The 10,157-nt window shown below is 38.4% G+C and overlaps 1 protein-coding gene across 2 annotated transcripts in view; it reads right to left on the reverse strand.

The window, feature by feature from the left end:
* The window catches only part of ARID4A (AT-rich interaction domain 4A), a 47,041-nt gene extending 36,907 nt beyond the window's left edge, over nucleotides 1–10,134 (reverse strand). For both annotated transcript variants that reach the window (XM_017738868.1, XM_008637292.2), the window contains exons 1-4: nucleotides 9,759–10,134; nucleotides 8,711–8,821; nucleotides 6,308–6,373; nucleotides 5,293–5,383 (exon numbers count right to left, since the gene is read on the reverse strand). In XM_017738868.1, the coding sequence (XP_017594357.1) occupies nucleotides 5,293–5,383; nucleotides 6,308–6,373; nucleotides 8,711–8,821; nucleotides 9,759–9,761 (271 nt within the window). In that variant the 5' untranslated portion in view covers nucleotides 9,762–10,134. The remainder of the gene's footprint in view (nucleotides 1–5,292; nucleotides 5,384–6,307; nucleotides 6,374–8,710; nucleotides 8,822–9,758) is intronic.
* Between the last annotated feature and the right edge of the window lie 23 nt (nucleotides 10,135–10,157).

Genomic DNA, 10,157 nt, shown 5'->3' on the forward strand with positions numbered 1-10,157 from the left:
CCCTACAGTATTGTTTGTACACAATTTAAAAATATTTTTAACACTCAGTTCACATTGTAACAAAGGTGGTTTTATAACCAAGGGTTCAATTCTGTTGATTTGTAACAAGGTTCTACTGTCAAAATACTATTTTTCAGGACAAAATCTTGCTTCTCTACTCACCTGTTAGCACAAAACATGGTGCTGGTCTTTTTTTCCTAGATTCTCCAGAAAGCAACCAACAGCCACTGCACCATTTTTATGTGCCACAGGTGCACTTAAACAACACATCCCATGGAAAGGCTCTGGGCAAATTTTGAGGGGTTTCCTCAAAATCCACGCAGGCAAATTTTAAAGACAAAAAGAACAAATTTATGGTGGGTCATGGTGGTAGAGAACACCAGTGGAGACAACTGGACAGCTCCCCTGCCACACCTGTGGTTTCGGATTCCTGGATGACACACACACAGCCCAGAGATGATGCTTCTGCCACGTGGAACTCAACAGGATGCTGGGAACTGGTCAGACCAGCCCTGCAGACATGACCAGTGCCTGGCACACAGCACAGGACACGGACTGGTCAAGGTTTGAAAGGACAAACAAACAGGTCTCTGGCATGATGGACTCAGCTGGCTGTGGGGGCACTGAGAGCTTCCATCACCCTTGGAATAAGAGCTTATAGTTGTACAGTACCCAGAACCAAGCCTATTTTTCTTCTTAGCACAAATATCTCCACAAAGCATCAAAAGAAAACTTCTTTTAAAAATAGGAAAGTTTGACTATAAATAGCTCCTGTTAGCAACCCTGCTCCTGAAGTCCTGGGACATCAATGTTGGTTCATTTGCTGATAAATATCCTCAGAATTATGAACTGGAATTTTCAAAATCCATAGAACATGAAAGATGACTAAAACAAAATCCTCAGTATCTTTAATTTCCATGACCAAACCGCAGTAACCTGAAGTGATGCAGTTGCTGGCTGAGACTATGCTTCATTCCCAGAACAAGCACTCAGGTCTCTTAACTCCTCTCAGAACATACTCAGCATTTCCTGGAAACTGCCACCAGCATTACATGAGAGGAAGAAGCCACCAGCAGAGCTGTGGGACTCACTGAGGTGCCTCACAAGTGTGTCTGAAAGGCGGAAATCTCAAAAAATAAGGAATCACACTCCCTTTCACTCTAAACAGTACATAAAACCCCAGTAACTGACAGCAAGGTCTGCTAGAAACTGCAAAGGCCTCTCACTGTTTTGAGAGTCCCTATTTCCTATTCATTTCAGAGGAAACATTACTGAAAGTTAATACAGGTTTTTATTTCTTTCTTTAGAAATACTTTTCCATTATTTTACCTAGCAAAGTACAAGGCTCAATGTATTTGATCTGTTTTTGTTGAATCTTGTTTGAAGTTGCAGAAATTATTGTATTACATAATAAGAGACCTAAGCACATACAGATTATTGACCTAAGTTTTGTGAAAGGAGAGATGACATGGGGCAATATAAACCTGGCGATTCTAACAGCAACTCTTGGATGCTTGCTCAAATGAAATACTGTTTCTCTCTTTTATACAGACACTACATCACTTCTAGTTCTGCGCAAAGCGATACAAAAGTGTTTCCTCAAAGTACATCTACGTCAGGATTTCTGTTTTCTGAAATTCTGGTAATGCTTGTAAGACTCCAGGCAGAGTGTGAGAGAAGGAAAATACAACTATGCACTTTGTAAGGTGTGGTCTGGGTTGTGGTTTCTCTGTTTTTCAGTCATTTCAGACATTTTTTCAGTATTTACCTGAAGCATTTTACAAGTTAAGAGAAACAGGTGGATGGTACACTCAGTAAACTGTAACTCAAACCTTGATGTGACAGACCATTTTAATTCTATGCAATTATCACCTAACAATATACTCAGCACTTCAAAAGCATCAATGCAGCACTTTGTAATTTGTAAATTAAGGAAGTTCCGTTTAGGTAACTGCATTCTAAAGACAAACATCATCAAATCATTGAATCACTTTAGTAAGATCATCAGCTCCAGCTGAGCCATTTGTTAACCAAAGAACTTAAACCCCTATTAGTGTCACACCACCTTGGATTTGAGGGCTGCCTTGTGCAGTGGCACTTCCCAGACACTGTTGAACTTCCACTCCAAACAGCTTTTGCTTCTTCAACTACTTACACTGAAAAGCTGAATTTCAAAGGTAATTTCAAAAAATATTTCCAAATCACAGCTGAAAAGTTCCATAGGACTACATGGCTAAATTAACATCATTATCATATAAAAAGAGGTCAAAAAGTGACTCTGTTGAAGCTACAATAAAAATAAATCTTTGTTTATTCTGGTACATGAACACCATTAATAGACAGGAGATACTGTTAAAATACACAAACTGATCATAACTGTGACTCTTACATTATAGTGGTGGCAAAGTAGCCTATTATAGCAAGATCAGCACTTCCACTGGTTCAATTTATTGACCAAAGCAAAGTCGTTTCAGGTGACTTTTCTACTTTAGAGCCCTACATGAAACAGATAACCTGATATGCAAAAGTGAACATCATCACTTCTCCTTAGACACGCAGGCAGTTTGTTTTGGTGCAAGTTTTTGCACATCTGTACTTAATACTCTGAAAATGTTTGCCTGTATATATTACTGGTTTCACCAGCCAGAGATCAGTTTGCTTTTAGATCACTTAGAAAGAGATGTTAGATAACATAGAAAATAAATAGTAAGGGAAAAGCACAAACAACTGAAATACAAGCTTTCCCTCGTGCTTTCCATCTCAAAATGTTCAGGAAGGCATTTTGTAAACCTGGAGTCTGTTAAATCCACTTCCCTCTCAGCTCTTCAGCTGTGACTGCATCAGTCAGGAAGGCTGTGGAGCAGCACACCCACCAGCTATTAAAAAAACATCCAATTCAACTGTATGCTTTACCAGCAACATAAATATACACCTCATATCTATCCAAAACTTTCTGCAAAGACACAATGGAAGGAGCAGGCAAAAGATAAGGCTTATTTTTCACACGTCAGTATTCCTGTACTCAACCTAGAACGCTTTCCCAATTTTAACTGCAAAAGAACCATGACACAAACTTGGTGATCTGCTTACTCTGGTCAACATTACCCATGCTTTCAATTCCAACAAGCAACCCACCACACAGAACTAACAAATATGTGCCTAATATCTAAATCCAACGTGTTACAATTGTATTTTCATAGTTAAAGTGCCATGTTACAGCTCTGCATGTTCACTTACCATAAGATTATTTAAATCCCCCCTGAGCTCCAAATTTTTACAAAATCCTAGCAGTCTTAACACATTTGCATATGGAAAACATGCTTTATTTTCTCCATTCTGCCTGTCAAAAAGTATTTTTTGGGGAAAGAAAATTACAGTAGTTAATTAATCCATTGGTTCAAGTTTCTGAGGAATTGCACTTTAATAAATGTAAGAAGTAAAAATCATGGCATGCATGATTTATCTCTTACATTATTGGGGAGAGTTCAACAAGTTGTTAAATGTAAACAACAATCCACTAATACAGGGCAGAGCATTTATTCACTGTTCAGATTTCCTGCTCATCAAGTGTAGATTTTTTTTGGCAGAAGTGCACTGCTCAAAAGAAAAGGGGAAAAAAAAGAAAACCCGGACAAAACTCATCCCCCAAACGGGATTTAAAGTTCACGTATCAAATATAAGACGACAAATATGTCCTCTGGCCCAAATTCAAAGAGAATTAGCTGAAAGTGTTACTTGAAAATTGAAATAAGTTTGGAGCTCTAAAATTAAAATGCTAATTCATAAACAATGAAATTGTTAGTGCAAGACTGTGTTTCTTACCACTTCTGTAACAGAATGGTGAACCTCTGAAAAACTGTAAAGAGAAGTTAAAGGCCCAGTGTTCTACCTCGAGTATGTCACATCATAGTACTGAACTGATTTTAAATCTTCTACACTCCAAATTAATCCTGCCTTTCATCCCTGACCTGACATCCAATACAATTTTACAGCAATTTTATAATCCTGAAGAAGGAGGCAAAGAACAGTGAGTTTTGTCAACCAGCTCAGCGTTAAAGCACTCACTAACAATAATCATCATGAAGTGATAAATCCTTCCAAATTATCCACAGAGCTTTATCCTGATCCCACCAATGACAACATAACCTCACCTACTGCAAAGGAATGCTGAATTACTGAAAATAGCTTATTTAAATCTTAAAAAGGGGTTAATGAACCAAAATAATTAAGAGTTCGTGGGACAGAGGACTCCTCAAGAGAGGATGGAAGAATATGAAGTAAAGCTGAATACATTTGGTACACAAGGCAGCTAATGAGAAACACAGAGCTTAAATTTACAAGTACTAATCTCCAAAGCAATACCCAAGAGTAGCATGTACAGGACAATTAACAGGAGCATGTTCCTTCCAGGCAACTACTAGGGAATATAAGGCTCCACTGCTGTAAGAAAGTTGTGCAAAAGAAGGATGGGTGCTTGCAAAGCTCTCTGATTCAAATACTGTCCTTTTTTATTTGCTTATCTACTGTAACTTGAATGTTGCTGACTTTTGTCATTCTGTTTTAAAGCTGTTTCAGAAAAACCTGGAGATCAGAATTATTTAAAATATTCATCTTACAATGAATTCCTGCTCAACACTGACATTTCGCTGACCCTACATTCTGAACTTTCTATTTCAATAACTGAACACCACATGAGCCTCCAACATAAGGAGAAGAGTAGTTTACTATTTCACTTTAGATCATTATTTGAAAATTTTATTAAAGGAAGCAGCTATTCACATTATAAATGAATGTCTCCTCTTTTCTTTTTATTGTGTGGTATGTTAATTCTTCTCTTAAAAAGAAATAGATTCTGCCTTCTGTTGATACAATCCATGTTTTCCTTGTGTACAACCTTGCACACAGTGCAAGGAGGCTCATATTTCAGTCATTCATTTCATGCCACAAGTTTTCAACTGGAAGAATGATTTTACAAGGTTTATGTCTTAAAATCTGCAAAAATTATTCTGAATTTCAGTGAGTGCAACTGCAATCATTACAGGTACATTGTGTCAAATAAAACTTCATTATTCAGCCCTGCAATTACCCATGCTAAAGCCTCCCTGAACATCAATTAATTATTATCCTATTTGAAATGGAAAAGGAATCAAGATGTGGACGACTTTTAAAAAAGTCCCCTCCAAAAACTATCTCAGATCGTGCAATACAAGATGTAATTACTGACATTGTTACCTGTAATAAGAAATATATTGTTCAAAGATTACAGCCCATAAATGAAACATGGCCACTCACCTACAGTGTACCAACTGGCATCCGTCAGCTTGCTGATAACAGCTTCCTGAAAGGATCCATCGGGCATTTTGGTTTCAACCATTGCTCCAACCTGCAACAAGGAGCAGCTCAAGGTTACATGGAAGCCCTCACCCAGAAAATTGAGAAAAACACATTGACTCTCCCAGCAAGCCAGATTTACTTTTTAAGACTCAGTTTAGCCAAATGCTGCTTTGAAAGTTTAGTTACTCAGCAGGTAAGAACAAAGGTCCTTCAGCCGGAAGGCTGAACTGCAAGTAGACACTAAAGCACTAAGAAACTCAGAACATTTAATTCCAGCATGACTTTGACATCTCAAGAAACAGAAGGAAAAAAAACAAACATCCAAAGTCATTAATCCATTACGGATAATCATTCAATTACTACTATTTCTTATCCTTTAAATACAGTTCTACTGTCAGCTAGATCAGAATTTCAGTAGCAGCGTTGGTGCTCCTGTAGGAGCTACAGGGAAAAGACAAATACAAGAAAGATGACCTTCTCTGGAGAGCTCTATTTGCATTCAGTGTGTGTAACACAGCTCTACATTTTAGCACACAACTGTTACACAGAATGAAAATACAAACAAACACATTTTTATATCAAATACATCAACTATTCTAAAACACTGAGTAATTGTATTTACTCTTGTCTAATGGGCTTGAACATGGCTTGGCATGCAAGTTGCTAATTACTTCTGAGAAGTTTCGATGTTTCATTATTTATAAGAACTTTTGCATCTTATGAGAAGATACAAAAATCCCTGTGCAGGCAAAGCTGTGATCAAGTACACTACACAGAAAAGCATAAATAGCCCACAAAGCTACAAAAATTAAGACTAATTCCTCCAAATCCATCTCATCTAAAGAGATGAGCCTCCTTCTGTTGACTTCAATCCTGAAGAACAGGTACTCACCTAAACAACATCAAAATTAAGGAGTTTTAGAAATTTATGTGATTACCAAAAGAAGGCAATATACATATGCAATATACATACTCTTAAAGGTCCTTTCACTTGGTCATCTTGCACTAACTGAGTTGAGTTATCCCCCTTCAAGACCACCTGAAAGATATTCATGAACTTGTTAATATGCATCTGACTTCTTAATAGCACACAAAAAGCATAAGAAAATGTATACATATAAAGACACTATTACCCACATTAAGATTATCAATTAAACAGACTCAAATGTTACCAAACAGAAAACATTTGGCATGGCCAGTTTTACTGACAGGAAGCCCCAGATATCACATTTAATTTTTAATCTGAAACACCATAATTAAAGAACAGGGCAAATCAAACACCAGTCATTCCAAAGCAAAGAAAATACATTTTCAGGTGAGTTTAGAATTTGACACAACCCAGGCCAAACCTGGAATTGGGGTTCCAGATGAGAAGATTAAGCAGGGATTTTTGTTCTCTCTGATTCAATTGCAGCATTTCATTGACAACACTTTGAATACTAAACTACAACTAAAATAAAAACCTCTCTTTATTAAATATGTATCAAAAAATCACCAAACTGCCTGCAATATCAGCATTTCTGCTGCCTTGAGCAAGGGAAAGTCGTTATGGCAAAGATGTGGAACACTACAAATGTGACGAAAATAAGAATCAGTTACAGCATAACTAAACTCTGCTTCTCCCTTTAAAATCCTACATTCTAGAAGGGAACAGTGAGGAGACAGAGTGAACATCAGCCTGTGCAGTTTAATTTTTAAAATTCCAAAATTTCTGTTTGCTTTCAGGAACCAGAAGTTCCAGGAGCTTGCTTTGATAATGATGTCCAGTTTTCTGGCTCCCCCAGTTATCCTCCAAGCAGACTACACTGTAGCTGTATTTATAAACACACCACCAGTTGCATGCCAAAACAGCATTCGGTATTAACACACATTCAGGTTAAAAATGCACTTTATTCTGATATAAAATTTAAAATAAAAATTGCATAGGGATGAATACAGGTTGTCCTCCTCTTCAGGAAAAGGCTACCGGACGTTTTGGACTCTCTGCACTCTTGGCAAGTGTGCCAGGGTGTGCCTACACACTCTTAATTACAGCATCAGGCTTAGCTTGTTAAAACTTCTATTGTTATAATATAATTGAGATCCAGCGACAGGAATTTCCACCAAGTCACAGCAGCCTCATGTAATTCCAAATCTTATCGTGGATAACAGGAACAACTGATTCTAATGAGAAAAAGAAACTCCTACCTATTAACAGGCTAAATACTCTACCAGACCAAAGATGCAGACAAAATCAAGCTTGTCAGACCTGCACACTGCTTCCTACAGAGCTTCTCATTAACACAGATTTCAAAGAACACCACAAGTTTCCCTAAGTACTCATTAAGAACAGGGAAAAGGCTCCAATATCTGAATTACTTTTTGCTATTGATGAAAAGACCTCTGATAAAGTGATACGATCTATATATGTAACTGAAGAGGCTGATGGCTTGTTCTACTCGATCCAAGCATTAAAGCACACAAAAGCTTGAATGTATAGTTACAAAAAGCAGCTTTCACCTCAATTTGTGGGGGATTTTGGGTCAGTAATCCTTTATTTACATATCTTGGACAGCAGACACTAAAGTAGGAAGTGGGAAGATTTTGACAAGACAAAGCAGAACAACAACTTCTATATTTACTTTACTTTTAATTTTAGCTTGTATTTAACTACATTTTGTTCTTGTTCTCACATAGTAGCATTTACAACAGTATTGCAACACCACAATGACAACTTTCTCTTTCGGTTGTTTTGGCAAAATCCCTCTAAATGTGAATGAATACTACGTGCCAATACTATCCATGCACAGAAATTCAGCTACAGGCAGGGTACGCTGCTTTAGAAGCTGCAGCAAGATTCTCAGAACTTAACTATTACCCTGGGCATTGCTAAAACCTGGTCTAAGAAACAAATTATTGCCATCTCTCTTGCTGTTGACTTATTTTGGCATTGCCTCTTGAGTTCCAAACTGTGAAAGTGAGAGTGTCAGTCGGTATGAAACGGAACTTTTGCTTCTGAAGAGGTTGTTCTTATTCCTTATTATTCATGTAAAGCCCTAATCCTCTATTTGTGACATCAAAATTTACTGCTGGGAAACTGATGCATTCGAAAACAGAAGACAAATGCAGTCAGGAAATTAGGAACAAGAAAGCTCATTTTTGTTCCAGCATCCTACTAAAAAATGTAACTAAAAAACAACTTCCCCCTCAAAATAAAGCAAAAAAAATCACCCCAAACCAAACAACAAAACATTAAAAAAAAACCCCACTTAGGTGTTGTTTAAAATTCATACAGTGAAGTGATGGACATTTTTTAATCTTCAGGACTAGGATCTCCTGTGACAGCCCTTTCAGCACAATGCTTTACTAAAGCCAGCAGCAGCCTCAGCACACTCACCTTGACTTTCACAAGCCTTTTCACCGTCTTAATCTTTGCCTCGCAGAAGGCACCACGGTACTTGGCACTGACATCAGTCCCCACTGTCAGGTAGGCAGGCTCATCTGCTGCCTGGAGGGAAACAAAAACAAACTTCAGCTCTTATTTATAGCTACAGCTGCATCATTATACATTTAACTTTACACTTAGACTTTCAGACCTGTTGACTTTTAATTGATAAACCGTGACTGTACTTGAGATTGCCATCATAGAGTTTTTCAAAAGGGGAAAAAAAAAAACAAGAACCCAACAAACAAGTTACAGGAAGTTTTGGTTTGTCACTGATGTTGACACACACCTCCTGTCAATTCATTGTCAGCCTATCCCAGAAATGTTTTTGAGGGTATTCATTGATATTTGGGACATCTCCTTATAAAAGGGCAACAAAGTAAAGGAGTTACTATTAATTCAAGTGGTTTCTATACAAAAGGGAAATATTTCAACTGTGAGAAGGCAATATAACAGACAGCTGTTATTTTTTCAGCTATAAGCAATCCAAGGCACAGATTATTTAAAACGTTTGAGATTGGTGTCATCCCAACACTTACAATTAAGTCTATAACATTCTATATATAGGATTTCTTTCCTGGTGACTAAAAGGAGACCTCTAGAGAAATCTGTTGCAATCTTTCAAACAGCTATTAACAAGTATTTTTCTTTCCTGGAATGCCTTTATCAAAACTTAATTGCCTGCGCATTTTTAAAGAGAAATATTCATCATGTTTTCCTTAATCTGAACTTTAATACTCAACACTTCACTTTACTGTGCTCATTGCAACTGATAAACAAGGACAAAATTACCACATTGAAAATGTCTATCAAGACAGGCAATCAGTGCAGAATCTAAAATAAAATAGGATATGTACAGGTTTGCTTTTTTTTTAACTAGATATTTCCTTCAACTCTGAAGGGAAAAGTTTTGTAAATTACACTGCAATTGTTGAGCCTTTGTACTGAGCAAACCGGCAACAGCAAAGGCGGGACAAAAGCTGTGGTTTTACAAACTTGCCATAGCAGCTGCTGATACAGGAAGCGTTTAAAGACGGGAGCCCGAAGGACAACAACAACAACTCAGAGGCGATGAGGATGTTCCGAGCGCTCCTGCACGGCGGTGAGAGCTTTAAATCACCTGCACCTCGCTGGGGAGCAGGAGCAGCACTCACAGCGCGCACCGAACCCCGCGTTCTCCCGCTGTTGCCGTGCCCAGACGGAGAGCGATTAAAAATGAAATCTGCAGAGCGGCGGGCGAACAGGGCGGCGATCCCCGCTCCCGCCGGAGCCAGGACTTCTCCTCGCACGGGAAACACTGCAAAACAAGAGCGGGGGAGGCTGAGGGCTGAGCGCGGGGCTCCCCGCGAAGGGTGGCGGGGGGAGCCCGGGGAAGGCGGAGGGAGGGACGGAGGGAAGG

The sequence above is a fragment of the Corvus brachyrhynchos genome, unplaced genomic scaffold, assembly GCF_000691975.1.
Source record: "Corvus brachyrhynchos isolate BGI_N302 unplaced genomic scaffold, ASM69197v1 scaffold245, whole genome shotgun sequence".
Taxonomy (NCBI): domain Eukaryota; kingdom Metazoa; phylum Chordata; class Aves; order Passeriformes; family Corvidae; genus Corvus; species Corvus brachyrhynchos.